This window comes from Curcuma longa, chromosome 1 (assembly GCF_044706935.1).
Source record: "Curcuma longa cultivar G26 ecotype Majalengka, Jawa Barat chromosome 1, ITB_CL_G26_1.1, whole genome shotgun sequence".
NCBI classification, from domain to species: domain Eukaryota; kingdom Viridiplantae; phylum Streptophyta; class Magnoliopsida; order Zingiberales; family Zingiberaceae; genus Curcuma; species Curcuma longa.
In genome coordinates this window covers 786,496-802,253 of record NC_133861.1, presented here as the reverse complement: position 1 = coordinate 802,253, position 15,758 = coordinate 786,496, and the positions used below count along the sequence as shown (strand labels likewise).

General features: G+C 35.4%; 1 protein-coding gene across 1 annotated transcript; it reads left to right on the top strand.

Annotated features, from left to right (window-relative positions):
• Nucleotides 1-615: 615 nt before the first annotated feature.
• LOC141824798 (glycosyltransferase BC10-like) lies at nucleotides 616-10,897 on the top strand. Its single transcript, XM_074712132.1, has 12 exons — nucleotides 616-817; nucleotides 904-981; nucleotides 1,838-2,358; nucleotides 5,705-5,803; nucleotides 8,061-8,161; nucleotides 8,244-8,315; nucleotides 8,489-8,579; nucleotides 8,753-8,833; nucleotides 9,485-9,544; nucleotides 9,639-9,761; nucleotides 9,843-9,881; nucleotides 10,434-10,897. The coding sequence occupies exons 3-12, from the start codon at nucleotides 1,978-1,980 to the stop codon at nucleotides 10,560-10,562; spliced, it is 1,176 nt and encodes a 391-aa protein (XP_074568233.1). The 5' UTR covers nucleotides 616-817; nucleotides 904-981; nucleotides 1,838-1,977; the 3' UTR covers nucleotides 10,563-10,897.
• Nucleotides 10,898-15,758: the final 4,861 nt, after the last annotated feature.

Below are 15,758 nucleotides of genomic sequence, written 5' to 3'. Positions count from 1 at the left end.
TTATTTATTTATTTAAATTTTAAAATTAAAATAAAAAACTTAATGAACTAGTGGATTTGATCCGTCTAAATCACAATTCAAATTTAAAATTTTAATTTAACCCGTTTAAATTATAATTCAAATTTAAAAATTTTAATATTTATATATATATTTTTTGACATATTCGTGAGTTGATTAGTCTAATTTGCAATCCGTTTTGGATTGGGTTGAGATCAATCTATTTTACTTTGTTATATGATGATTTTTGATGGATTGAGTTGGTTTATTTGACCGCACTAATGCTTTCGTGATTCCTTCTCTCTCTCTCAAATCATTTCCAAAAACAAATTTTCAATCTCAATTTTTAATTCGTGAAAATTGGTCAAACTTAAAAACAAACAAAAACTAAACCCCCTAGTGGGCCCCCACTAGACACTACCCAGGTAAGTTTTAATGGGCATGGAACCACTTGGTTGACCGGCCTCAGTCAAATTAATTGTTATACGTCCTTGTCAAATACGATTGGTACGCTATGTATGCATACAGCAAGTATAATATTATATAAAATAAAATACAGAGGCATAAGGAAGGGATAAATATCGATCGCCGATTCAACACGGGAAAAAGAAGAGAATACCAAATCAAACCACATAACCCACCCAATTCGTTGGGGAGCAAGAAGCACGCCGGCCGGCTACGACTGCTCCCTCCCTCCCGATCCTCTCCTCTCCTCTCCCTCCCTCATCCTCGAACGCGACGCTTCGGAGGATCGAAAGCGGAGAAGGGAGAAGAGTCGCCGTTTTTTAAGGCGTTTTGCAGCCGACAGTTGAGATTCGAAGTAAGAAAGCGACCGATTTCAAGTATTTAATTGCTTCTTTCCAATATTGCTTGTGATTCTCCATTCTCCCCTTTCTCTCCCTGTAGATCTCTTCCCTCTCCCAGCTGCCTCTTCGCTTTCGTTTCTGGATCTGTGATTCCTGGGGTAACCTCCTCGATTCTCAGGTAATACCTTACTTACCGATCCTTGGATTCGTTTGACTGCTTCTTATTCAGATTGCGCTGTAGTACATGCTGTTTTTGTTCAATCGGGGGAAATGTTGGGTATTGGACTTGCTTGATTTTTATTTTTATTTTTGCTTGTCCATGTCGTCAGCTTCTTTTGCTCAACGACTTTTGATAGTTGTTGAATCTATTTTTGGTACTAATTGATTTGTCAGATTTGGTTAGTTCCGCGAAGGTAATGATTCAATGTGTTTGGTGGCTGGAGTCGCACCGATAGATTTGTCTTTCCTGGGTGACTATTTAATTTATTTCCCTATTTTTGACTTGGTTTTGGTTGAATTTGACCATCTTTGTCACCATTTTTTCACGCGTTGAGGGCCAACTTCAAAAGTAACGGACATTTGACTATGTTGAGACAATCATTGGGGAAAATTATGAGAAACTATGTTTCTTGTACATCCTTTTTGTTTCACTTTTATACATCAAGCGAAGAGAACGAGGTTGATTATCTACTACTCCAGAGTCCAGAGTAGCTTGTTTGTTAAAGGAAATTTGAGAGGATTTAAAGCATATACCTATCTGCTGTGTTTTTTTTCTTCCTTAGATCAAATAAGGGAAATATACTTATGTGTTGTGAATACTTAAACTTTTTTCGTAATTAAACAATATTTGTAATTTTCAAAAAAACTCAAACTCTTTCAAATGTAGAAGAAAGCAGTATTTGAGATTGCCTTTAGTAGGAGTTAATATAATATAGTAGTAATCTAGTTTATGTTTCCTTCACAAAGGAAACAGAGGAACTGATTTTGATTTCTAAAAAAATCTGATTTGTGAAGTATTTGTTCTTCTTTTGCAGTGGGATTCTCTATTGGTTGATAGAATTTGCAGCCTTTATTATTGTGGATTGTGGTTAGTCTTTGGATATACAGTAAAGTGATTGCAGTTCATGTGAAGAGTCAACACTTGTAGTTTGACTCTTGTTATGAGAAGAACAAGATGAAAATATCTCATCCATGGCACTTAGGCAATGGGAATGTGCAAACCATGCCAATGGTACGCCACAGACCAACTTCAAGAAGACCTCACTGGATCATCATCTTAGTATGCATGGTGTGTGTTGCTTTGATTGGGGCTTATGTCTATCCTCCTCGCCGCTATTCAGCTTGCTACTTCTTTGCTTCAAGTGTTTGTGGTCCTTTTAAGGATTGGTTACCTCCTGTAGCCCGTGTGCTTACAGATGATGAGGTTGCTTCACATGTTTTGATCAAGGAAATTCTCTCTATGCCAACTGTTGAGCCAAAAAATCCAAAAATAGCCTTCATGTTTTTGACTCCTGGTTCACTGCCCTTTGAGAAACTCTGGGAGAAGTTTTTTCTGGTAAATCTTTAACCTTTTATGTTGTGATTCTCTTGTTCCTTAATTGAAATGCTTTTCATTATTCTGATGTGCCTTTGGTAATCTTTTTCATTGTGTGCATATAGTCTTCTAGTCTTAGGGTCATCTAATATATGACTATTTAAACATTTAAGATATGACATGCCAAGTTTCAGCCCTTTTAAGTTGAATATGATATTGCCTATTCATTAGTTATCTACATGTTAAATGATTCCACAGAACCAGTACAGTTTTCATAATATTCAAGCATGTCGATGGGCCGTGATGGGATGGCTTGACTTCATCAACTTGATCCAAATATAAGAAAGAGAATTATATTCAAATATATGGAAGAGAATTATGGCTGCTAGTCCAAACATCAAATATTAATGCAATTATATATTTAAAATTTCAAAAGTATGAACTATATTTGTTAAATTCTCCAAAATATTTTAATGTGTCAGATCACATTGTGATTTTAGTTCTTTTTGTGTAAAGGTTGTAAGTGTGCCCAAACAAAATATTTAAGATATGCGGGATCAACCATTAAAATTGGTGATTCAAACTTCACTATATATTTTGTATAGGGCTAGGGTTGATAATGTTGAACATGACTTGATGACTCAACTCAACCCATAACATGATTAACAAAGAGACAAAATTCAGAAGTGGCATGACGCAACCCGTATATGTAAATGAGTGACATGGATTAACTGTTAACCTAGTTAAATTAATTTTAATACCTTTTTATGTTGAATAAATAAACTATTTAGAAGTTCAATTGATCTTTTTGGTCATATGAAATTATTTTTAAAAAATCTATTAAAATTTTGGTTTATGTGGCATAATTTTATATTAACACAAATGGTGCAACCCGTTTATGACATGATTAACCTAAAACAACATAAATTCCTATGCCTAATTTTGTGAGCCATTTTTTTAAACACTTCTTAAAAAATAAAAGTAATAAGGCTATTATGAGTTAAAGACAATGGTAATGACATTTCTATTTCATGAGTTTGACAAGCAAGCCAAGTGGTCATTGACCATAAGATTTGCAAATAAAATTTTCTTGCTTTACAATAGACTCTTTCTTCACATTTCGAATAATGATGTCCAAAATTCCTAAAAATGGTTTATTTAAGTATGTTATCTATACATACTCTAGTGTCATCAATATCTTGTCATTGCCCATCTCTTGATCTTAAAATTGGTCGAGACTTCTAAAACTGGTTGTTCATATTGTGGTTCAATATGATCAATTTGCTAACCCAGAATACCAGGGGCACTGGCCGTTTATTAGAATTGATTTATTTACTCCCAGGTTCAATCGTTAATGTTCCATGATGAACCAATTCTAGAAGGTACTACTCCAACCTGTTTTTCTAAAAAACATGAAACATAAAATTAAATTTAACTTGAAATTAAGTTCTAAATTAAAATAAGTAAAATTCAAATTCATTATCTATTCCTTGCATAGAAGAGTGGATGATGTTGATGAGAGTTGGGACACAATACAGGTGGTGATTTTCTAAAATATAGAGAATTGAAAATTCAGAAGACAGTAAGAGAAACTTAGAGATAAAACTGAGACTATCAGAGAATAAGAATGTAGGTATGTTAATTGAGAATTGATAACTTGAGATGAGTATGAGAAAGTGTTTGGGTGAGAGTCGGAGTGGGAGGATATTTCTGGATAAATTTTAATAATTTTTATTATTTGTATTGAATTTTTAAATGACCAATATGCCCCTATGATTTTATTTTATTTTTGTCTTTTATGGTTGTAATTAGACGTTTGAAATGGTTTTGGTTTTTTGTGGGGAAAAGTTAATCAAGCCTGTGCTTGGACTCACTCTGCATGCATGTTGTGCTAAGTTTGGCATAGGTATATGTTATGTGCGACCTGGCTACTGCACACAGTTGTGTTGAGTCCAACATGTGGGCTTGTTAATAGCCACCTAACTAGGGTTGGGCTGACTTTATGCGAAGTTAGGCCTAGCTTGGTGCACACGGCCTAAACTGTGCCAAGCTAGGCTGTCAGACCATTTGCAAGCCCTAATAATACTTGCAAACTTTGAAATTTAAATTCTCAATTGTATTAATTTTATCATTGTCTTTATTGTGTAAACTTATCTTGAACGCCCTACTTTGTGTGTTCATATCATGGTAAAATTATATATTTAAGTGCTCATGTAAATGGGACAATCTATTTTATTTTATTTCACAGTTTCAAGTAATTGTTTTTTGTCATTGTGAATTGTTAAGTATCCTTTGAGATGACAATGAATTTTAGTTGAACGTAGCACAGTTTTGTGGACTTTCCAGGTGCTCCAGTAGACTTTGATATATGATTATTCAAATATTTGAGATATGGCTCACCATGTTTCTGTCTTTCAGAATTGAATATGGTATTGCTTATTCATCTGTCAGTGCATCTGTGTAATGATGCCACAAGACCATTATAGTTTTCATAGTACTTGCATAATTGGAAATTTAAAAATCTTAATTGTATTATAACCAATTATAATTATCTCTATAATTATATGTAAGGGCAAATTTAAAAGTGCTCATCTGGACGATAATTGTAATTTTTTTCATAACCAATTATAATTATCTCTATAATTATATGTAAGGGCATGACATGATAAAATTATATGTTTAAGTGCTCATGTAAACTGGACGACATCTTTACATGTTATCACTTGACAATGTCTAATTTTTTTCAGACTTTCTAGTAACTGCCCTCTTGTTTTGTGCATTGTGATTTTGGGAGTATTCTTTGCCCAAAAAAGAAATGAACACACAAACATTCATGGTTTGTCCAACTCATGGTTAAACTTAATAGAATATGATTTCACTGTAAATTTATTTCCATAGATTTCATCTTTATACTTGCATACTAGCATCTTGACGTTACAATATCATCTTAATATCTTGTAACATTACGTAGCCCTGTGCATAACACAGTCTACATGTATCTGCTACATTTACTTGAGCAGAATTGAGCCTCATTCAGAAATTAATAAAAATGTGTGTACCCAACTTATTCCATTTCTCTGCAATATTATCATGTAAAATAATGGACTACAAGGATATCTGGATTGGCCGCTAGCTTTATTTGATAAAGGTATACCACTCACTTTGTACATGGTCAACTGTTTGACAAGTGCTTGACATTGAAAGTGCCAACAATTGACATTGAAAGTGCCAACAATCTTCATGATGCAAAAGTTGGGCATGGATTTTATGTTACATTAGAAATGACGCTAGCCAGTCATTTCCATGTAAGCTGTGCTAGACTTCTTTTCAACTTGTAGTTGAAGTGGAACTAAATTTGTATTTACAGGGTCACCAGGGGAGATTCTCCATCTATGTACATGCATCTCGAGAAAAACCAGTCCATGTGAGTCCTATATTTGTGGGACGAGACATTCGAAGTGACAAGGTAATTTGACATCCTGTTTTCTTATGGACTAATACATGCTTCTAATGTTCTACAGTTTCATGATGAAATGGAATAAGTATTGAACAAAATACAATGGAACAATTTTTTTTTATAAAATTCCATGTATATGTTTATACTGTACAATGTCATCAGACAGTATGGTACTAACTGGTGATGACTGAACTGTTTTTTGGTACTATTTAAGTGTAAACATGGTCAAACCTTTATGAAGAACAACGGAAATGCATGTGAAGATCTTAAATAACCAATTAAGCACTGTATCTATATTTCATGTGCAATATCTTGCAATTACACGTTAGCACTTGAGTAAATGCTTTCAGCCTGTTCTGCAACCTTTAGTCTTGTTTTTCCAAACCTTTGTCTCTCTCCAATTGCTATATATATACAATGTTTTTCATATTGCATCAACTTCATTGACTCCTCTCAACAATGGGAAACAAACACATACAACTCCGGATACATTATATCCACTTATACTTGACACCTATCCCATCTACTTATGGAAGGAAAGGGGAAGGAAGGAGTTAAAAGGGAGGGTAGGGGAGAGAAAAAAAAAACTAAAATATGTCTATTTGGAAAGAAGAAATACAAAAGAAAGAAATTAGAGTATTTGGCCACTTCATTTGTCTTCCTTAATAGAAAGGAAAGAAAATGCAAATGTCTATTTTATCCAGGTTTGATTGTAGGGATGCTTTTTTTCATCCATGTATTTACAACTTACAATTATATACTTCACAAACTTTGAATTAAAAAATATATGCAATTTGAAAGAATTAAAAATATAAACTGAGTTGACAAAAACAAGTTTTTGATTTTTTTTCTTGATTTTTAGGTTCAGATAATACAATGTTTTTTTTTCATAATCTGAATCTCTCTAATTGGGTTGGGTTTTCTTGTAATCTTACCTCACCCTCATATGGACATAAATTAGTCGTATAAATGACATAACACTAAAAATTTGTCATTTAAAATTGACAATGCACATGAAATAGGGATGATTTTCTCCATATATTTACAGTTTAAAATTTTATACTTCACTTTAAAAAAACTAAAATTGTTTGACAACTGAAAGAATTAAAGATTGAAGAGAGCCAGTAAAAAACATCTTCAGATTTTTTTAATCTTTTTTGATTTCCAGGTTCAGAGAACACAGTTAAATGATACAATGCCACAAGAAACATAGGGATGTCTTTCTCCATCCATATAACTACAACTTATATTATATATTAATTTTAAATAAAAAATTGAAAATTGAAATGATTTGAAATCTGAAATCAGCTAGCAAAAAATGTTTCAGATCTTTTATTTCCTTTTTTAAATTTTGGGTTCAGGTGGCATAGTAAAAATAAAATAAAATTCTTGTAACATTGCCTCACCTCCACATAGAGCAATGACACAACATCATAAGAAATCTTTTCATACTTTGATGGCTTTGTTCGGGGAAAGATGTGTGAGGTTCTTTCAGGGAGGCAAAGGCTTTGATAACTTTGTTTGTAGGAAAGATGGTACGTTTGGCTTCTATATTTCACACGACAAAAAGTAAGCAATAGTGCTAAGAGGTAGGTTAAGTGATATCTTGGATAATTTTGATAACTTTTAAAGATAAAATAGTTATTTGGCCATACAAAAATTATCCATTCCTTTTGTTAGTAGATGGGCCATTAAGGATAACTAGCGATAGCACATGTACCATCCAGCCTCCATAGTTTCTCCTTCATCCCTCCTTTCTATCTTCCTCTCTGGCCACTCCACAGGTTCCTCCCCTTTCTCCACAATCTCTCCCTCCTTTCCCCTTGTTTGGTCTGCACCTTCTCCCTCCACTTTAGTTAAGTTTGATGCCGACCCTTGTTGACTCATGCACCATGAGACACGATTTAAGGCTTTACTTGCTTTTGCCCAATCTAATCTTTCGACAAGCTATACCCAAGCCTTCATGTGGAGGTGAAAAGGTGGCTTGCAGGGATTGGGGCTGGTGAAATGAGCAACCTTGTAGTTTTGCAAATATGTTACTATCAAGGTCTCTAGCATTGTAGGTGGCGTTGTACGAGGGCATTGTATGAAATTTTAGTTTTATTCTTATTCATTTACTTCATTGATGCAAAGTAGAAGAACACATTTTCTCTTTCTCTTCAATCTCTATCCTCCATCTCTCCTTTTCTCTCCCATGTTCCATCCCTTCAAGGAAACATGCATGGATTTTCCTAATTTTCCTCAAACAAGATGTTTCTGCATGTAGGTTGTCTGGGGGAAGATTTCTATGGTTGATGCGGAGAGACGACTTCTGACAAATGCACTCCAAGACCCTGATAATCAACACTTTGTGTTGCTTTCTGACAGGTATTCATTTACTGCTTGTCAAAGATCAGTTGGCCTCTTTATTACACCAACATGATGACCAACCATGCTGCCTATATGACAGTTGTGTTCCTCTACATAACTTTGACTATGTCTACAACTATCTGATGGCAACAAATGTCAGTTTCATCGACAGGTACAACCATCTTATTCCATTTCTCCTTCAACAATGGGTTTGTTTATTGTATTCTGAAGATGTTTATCAAATCTGGCAACTCACCAAACATTTTTTGATAATATGTTTCTTAAAAATTGACTTGATATGCTGATTAACAATTTTGTTGCTATCTTTTTCATGATTGTTATTAGTTTCTGGGATCCTGGGCCTCATGGAAATGCAAGGTATACTGAGCATATGTTACCTGAGATTGAAGAGGGACACTTCAGAAAGGGTTCTCAGGTACAGTTTTCCTAAAATATCCCAGGAGAGAATTTTTTATGCTGATGCTGCAGCACAATAAGGCAAAACCCATGTCTTATATGACATCTGTGGTCTTCTTATGTTTTCCCCCCTATACTGAACATAAACTTATCATTTCCTAAAGCACTGATTGATCCTTTTCTGCAATGCAGTGGTTCACAATGAAGCGCCAACATGCCTTAATAGTACTGGCAGACAGTCTCTACTATACAAAATTCAAGCTTTATTGCAAGGTAATAAAATAGCAGTTCTCCTTAGTCTGGTTTTCTACCAGAGAATAGCTGAAAATAGGTTAACTGATGGAAAAATGAAATCCAAGTTAAGATCAAATATACTTCTATGTCTAACATATCTTATTGTTATTATTATTAAAAAAAAGGGTAGTCCGGTGCATAAATCTCCCGCTAAAACAGGGTCCTGAGGAAAGGTTGGACCAATTGGGTTTATTATATGTAGCCTTACTTTGCATTTTGCAAGAGACTATATTTGCGACTCGAACCCACCCACCTGTAACTTCAAGATCACATGACAACAATTTTACCGTTGCGCTAAGGCTTCTCTTCTGACTAAATTGTAATGATTTATTTACTATAATATCAGATGTAAAAAGCTGCACAATTATAGCTAGATTCACTTTTATGAATCTACGGAACAAAAATCTCAATTTTACTTGTATTTGAGAGTTTCTCCTCTTTGATGTCTCTATTTAGTATCGTTGCGCTGATTACTAAATAACTTTAAGAAAAGTCAAAAGTTGATTTAAGTTTACATGACAGGAATATCAAGGGAATGTAATAATCACTGAGCCATGATATTTGAGTATTTGCTAGGCTAGATTGGTCAAACACTAAAAATATACTGATTTTTGTTTTTTGACCTCTCAGCCAGGTTTTGATGGTCGTAACTGCTATGCTGATGAACATTATCTGCCAACTCTATTCACTGTATGCAGATAAGAACATCTTGTGGCATATTTTTCCTGGATAACAGCTAACTTGATATTTTGGCCATCACTAACCAATTGGATACATCCTGCAGATGGTAGATCCTACTGGGATTGCCAATTGGTCCGTGACACATGTTGATTGGTCTGAAGGAAAGTGGCATCCAAAAGCATATCGAGCTCAGGACGTAAGTTATGAACGCCTGAAGAATATAACAGTAAGCATTCTTTCTTGAAAAATTATGATCCAAACTGTCCTAATGCCTCTAGTTCTCATTGGTTGATATGGTTCTTGACAGTCAATCGATGAGAGTTTCCATGTCACCAGCGACGAGAAGGTAATCCACTTGTATTTCTTTTAGAATGATCCTTCCTCTGGCTCCGTTAGTTTCCTCCTTTGGTTTGTACAAAACTATGAGCAACACTGTGCCACAAAACTATGAGCAACACCATGGGCACAAAATATTTGCTCGTGCCATTGCTTTAGTCAATAAATCTGTGATAAATATTTTTACATCTTTGGTGGTGGAGCTAAGACACTTCATGCCGATATTCTTTTTAAATCTTATTAGCCTGTTAACTGCCCTGTCCTTCAGCATTCTAACCTTATGTAGTTGCTATTTCTTCTAGTAAGGCCAATGTTGTATACAGAAAAAAATGACCATTTTCACCAATATTGATATTTCAAGTAGGGAAACCTATGAGATTAACACAACAAGAACTGAATTCCGTGCATATTTGATGTGCTTATGTTCAGAAAATTCATGTAGCGACGATATATGCTACAGCTTTACAAGGGCATCTGGAGATTGATGCTACATGACATGATAAAGTGAATTCTTCTGTTTAACTATGTTTCAGTAATGGTACTTGTCATCCTTTTCTTGCAGAAAGTGGCGACTTTAAAACCTTGTATGTGGAACGGAATGAAGAGACCTTGCTATTTGTTTGCGAGGAAATTTTATCCGGAAACTCTTGATAATCTAATTCAATTATTCTCCAATTACACTGTTATATGATTTACCAACTTGGATGTCATTCTTTGGTGTGGTGTCTGCCTCCTGACATGAGGTTGTTGGATCATTCCTCCATGAAATCCACTCACATTTTGCAACCAGATGATTGAAAAACCAGATGATTGTTGGAGCAACTGGAATGACTCGGAAGTATGTTTATGATTAGGGTTAAGAGGTGGCTATTTGATGATACACTGCACCCATTTTTTAGTTAGATACCTTTTCTCTTTTAGTGTGTTCCTGTTTTTTCGATCACTAAGCAGCAAATTTTGTTAATACATTAAACATTGTGTTTAATTCTTTTGTAATTCTGGAACAGTTTATTTATGATCTTTTTCAATTCATCCTATTCGTGAAATTAAGAAAAGCAGAAAAAGGATGTCTTTCAAATTACAAATTATCATTCATTTAATATATCTTATTGCCATGACTTGAACTGCTCTTTTTCCCATGGATGAGATGCAGATTGCTTGCAGTTAAACAATTCCATTAGCGTTTTAAGTACCTTAGTGTTCTATCCTATTAATTAATTCCATTAGCGTTTTAAGTACCTTAGTGTTAGTCAATGACTAATATTCGGTGGTAGGATAACACCTTCTGGATTTCCTAATCAGAATTATTCTGACATAGTGGTGATAGCTAATGATCCAATCATAATCTTTCAAGAGTTTGATGTCTTCTCGAGCACATAGTCAACTCCTTTTGAGATAAGCTCCTATGATCAGTTAAGTTAATCTCTACAAGGTGACCCTGCAGATATAACGAGATCAAATCTTTAGAGCAAAAATAATGAAAAAACAAATTCTAAATCTAGAATAGAAAAATTATGCTTGTGTTTCTTGAGATATTGAGCCAATAAACTTAACCAATCTCTTGTGCTACATTAGAACAGCTTCCAAACCTTAGAGTAGCATGAGATAAGCATTATTGCCAAAAGGAATTAATAGGATAGAAGCAAGGATTGCAATAGGTATCCATATTTAATCATATCTCTAAATCTTAAATCCTAAATCTATAATTTTTATAGATAGCAACTTAAAATTTTAATCTATTCTTCTATGATAATATTTGCCTTGTTATTAAAGTCCTATTTATGTTATTTGATATATATATTTTTTAAAAAATACTAACCTAATTTGTAGTAGGTTTGGGTAAAGTCGTCAATTTGGCTTGGGTTCATCAAATTGGTATGCCCCGTCAAACAATTTAAGCGGGTTGGGTTGAAATTTTATCAATTCATTTTAAGGTGGATTCAGATGGGCTGACCCGCCTTGTCCTCCGCATGATCCGCATGAGTCGGTTTGTGACGGACTTAGGTTAGTCCGTGGATTGAGAAAATTTATTTATTTTTTTAAAATTTAAAATTAAAGTAGAAAACTTAATAGACTAACGGGTTTGATCCATTTAAATTGTAATCCAAAATTTAAAATTATAATTTGACCCGTTTAAATTGTAATCTAAATCTAAAATTTTTAATATTTTTTAATTTTTTGACAGGTCCATGGGTTGACTTGTCTAATTCGTAATTCGCCTTGAGGTTGGATTGGAGATTTACCAATTCATCAAATTAGTGAGTCGGCTCGCTCTGCTTTACCATATGTTAAGTTTCTAATGGATTGATCCGTCCCATCATGAGTTGAACCATTTCACAACTCTAGGTTTAGGTACTTAGTACATGCATATATAGTTAAAATAAAAGTAATTTTAAGTCATTTAATCCTTTTGAAATCATGAGTGAAATCAAATAAATTTCTAAATTATATGTATATATTGATATTCAAAATTTAAATTTAAAAATGACTATGTAACATTCTTGAGAGTGCATTTATATATCTAAATTCAAAATTTAAATAGAAAATTCTTATATATTCTTTTTACTAAAATTGTGATTATTTATTTTTTTAAAGTTTAATTTTCTCTTAAATTTACATTTATATTATTTTGACCTCTACACTTTTTATTTTTTTATTCTATGATAATTTTTAAAACACTATATTTTTATATTTTAAATTATAACTAATCTAGTAGTTTTAAAAAATATAGTAAATTTATATCATTTGCTCTTTATTATTTTTTGTAATTTCTTTATACAACTCATATAACAGTTTTCATAAAATGAGTTTATTTTTTTACTAGCATATTTTTGACGTGCAAATGAGAATATAATAATTAATTAAGGATATTACGTTTTAGAAGAAAAAAAATCTCCTTAATTATTTTAAAATAAGGGAGGACATGTCTCTTTTGTACAAATGGATTTTATAATTTGGTTGATAAGAACAAAATGAAAAAGGAAATGAGCCCACTAAAGATCTTCAACAAATTGGGGAACTAAGTGAGGCAAGGTTTCAACAAGAAGATGGAGGATCTAGTTAACAATTTGGAGGTTAAGTAGGCAACATTAACTGAGGAAGACTACCTTACCTTAGAGAACCACTACATATGAGGAAGCATCTCTAAGTCCTATATCGAATATAAAACCTATTTCATGTAAATGGATGTATAAAATAAAACATCTACTAGATGGAATGGTATAAGGCTCGATTAGTTGCTCGAAGATTTTCTTAATAATATGGACTAGACTATTGATGAGGGGATTAGTAATATTGACCTGGTCAACCTAGCCTCATGCAGAAAGCCCTTGACTTGGTCAAAGTAGATTATGTGTGACATCATTCAGGATTTTAAAGTCGATTGAGTCCCGAAAGGTATTTAGACTAGTTTAAATGAAGTCAGGTTTGCTCTAAGAGAAGTCGGGAATGTTTATAAGGAACGATATAGTATTCAAGGTTGTTTGGTCTACTCAATAAAGGACTTGACATTTCTTCGATAGCACTCAGAAGCAAGCTAGTAGGACGTATGAGAATTCATTCGAGTCGAAAGGCAGCTTGATCTGACAAGTTATTTTGGTAGAACTCGGATTCAGCAGGACCACGGGTAATTAGTTATGAAAAGCACGTTAAGTAAGTAGTTTGGGTATATGTGTCGATTACAAATGTGAATGGTAAGAAAAAGGGTGTGGCAGTTACAAGTAGTGAGATTAATACAACCACTTGAAATGAAGAGGTTCCCAACCACTAGACATGAAGAGTCACCGTCGCTTAAAGTGAAAAGGCACTTAGACACCTGAAATAAAAGGACATAGCTACTTGGAAATCAAGAACGTTTTTCTTTCCCTATAAAAAGTATTTGTTCTAATAGTTGACGGGATACACAATCTATTGGTGCAATTGACCCCTGGTCAAAGTTGAGCAAGTTCAAGTTGACTTGAGTTGAGATTTTGATGTTTGATCAATATGTTAGTTGGTCGAGTGAAACGTCAAGTAGGTCAAGGTTAATCAGATACTTGAAAGTCAATCAACATATTAAGTTGGCACGAGACGGAAAGTCCAAATGGGTCACGGTTGACTCGAACACTTGGTGATCGAAAGTCTAACATGGAGTTGACACAAGAAAATGTCCAAGTGGATGCAAACATAGTCCCACATCTAAAATACATAGGAAAGATCATGAGTTTAAAAGGATGGAAAGTATCTCCATTGGTATGAGGCCTTTTGGGGAGAGCCCAAAAACAAAACCATGAGGGCTTAGGCTCAAAGTGGACAATATCATGCTATTGTGGAGATACAGACATCCTTGGGGACCCTCCAATTGGTATCAGAGCGAGGCCGCTCTTCACCGGACTAATCGCCGGATGAGCCATGATCCGGATCTAACCATGTGGGTTGAACCTTAAAAACAAAGGAAGTAGGAGCTCCCGTGTTTGAATCAAGAGGACCAGACACCGGGCAGGAAGTCCTAGTAGGTTGGGTAGACCGAGGGGCATGAAGTCCTGGTTGCGGCTGGGCAGGAAGTCCTAGTAGGTCGGGTAGACCGAGGGGCATGAAGTCCTGGTTGCGGCTGGGCAGGAAGTCCTAGTAGGTCGGGTAGACCGAGGGGCATGAGTCCTAGTTGCGGCTGGGCAGGAAGTCCTGGTTGCGGCTGAGCAGGAAGTCCTAGTAGGTCAGGGTGGACCGAGGGGCATGAAGTCCTTGTGGGTCGAAGATTCAGACATCAAACGGAGACTTTCCGTTTGAGGGGGGTCTGTGGTCCTTTGTTTGAGGGGGGGATTGTTGGGTTGCAAAGGTGCAAACATAGTCCCACATCTAAAACACATGAGAAAGATCATGAGTTTAAAAGGATGGAAAGTATCTCCATTGGCATGAGGCCTTTTGGGAAGAACCCAAGAACAAAACCATGAGGGCTTAGGCCCAAAGTGAACAATATCATGTCATTGTGGAGATACAGACATCCTTGGGGACCCTACAAGTGGGTCATGATTGATTGGACACTTGACGGTTGAAAGTCTAACAGGAAGTTGACATGAGGCGTCAAATTATAACAAGTCAAGCCTGATCTAATGTTAAGCAAGTGAAAAGTACTGGCAAGTCAAGGTTGATCGGATGCTTAACAATAAAAAAGTTCTAGTAGATCAAGATTGATCAGATGCTAAGCAATGGGGAAGTTTCGACAGGGTCAAAGTTGATCAAATATCAAACAAAAGAAATCTTGGTAGATTGAGATCAACTGGATATCGAACAAGATGAGAATTTGATTTTGATAAGGTTAAAATAGGAGTATCAATCGATTGATGGACTATATCAATCGATCTTCCATCCTTTTAAACTCATGATCTTTCCCATGTGTTTTAGATGTGGGACTATGTTTGCACCTTTGCAACCCAACAATCTCCCCCTCAAACAAAGGATCACAGGCCCCCCTCAAACGGAAAGCCTCCGTTTGATGTCTGAATCTTTGACCCACCAGGAATTCCTGCCCCTCGGTTCACCCTGACCTACTAAGACTTCCTGCCCAGCCGAACCAGGACTTCCTGCGCTTCGTAGTCACCCGACCCACGTGACTTCCTGTCCAACCGCAACCAGGACTTCTTGCCCCTGTCTTACCCCGACCACTAGGACTTCCTGCCCAGCCGCAACCAGGACTTCCTGCCCCTTCGGTTGACTGACCTACTAGGACTTCCTGCCCGGTGTCTGGTCCTCTGATTCAGATACGGGATCACCCACTTCCTTTGTTTAAGGTTCAACCCATATGGTTAGATCCGGATCATGGCTCATCCGACGGTTAGTTCGGTGAAGAGCGGCCTCGCTCATCTGCTAGTGCTTCCTACACCAACAGTAAGACCCCTACTCCACTCCCTTT

Bases quoted from the DNA above. Each gene is read 5' to 3' on its own strand.
- LOC141824798 (XM_074712132.1), top strand. From the start codon at position 1,978: ATGAAAATATCTCATCCATGGCACTTAGGCAATGGGAATGTGCAAACC. The intron at 8,162-8,243 runs GTATTCATTTAC...CCTATATGACAG, and splicing joins TTTGTGTTGCTTTCTGACAG to TTGTGTTCCTCTACATAACT. The intron at 8,834-9,484 runs GTAATAAAATAG...TTGACCTCTCAG, and splicing joins AATTCAAGCTTTATTGCAAG to CCAGGTTTTGATGGTCGTAA.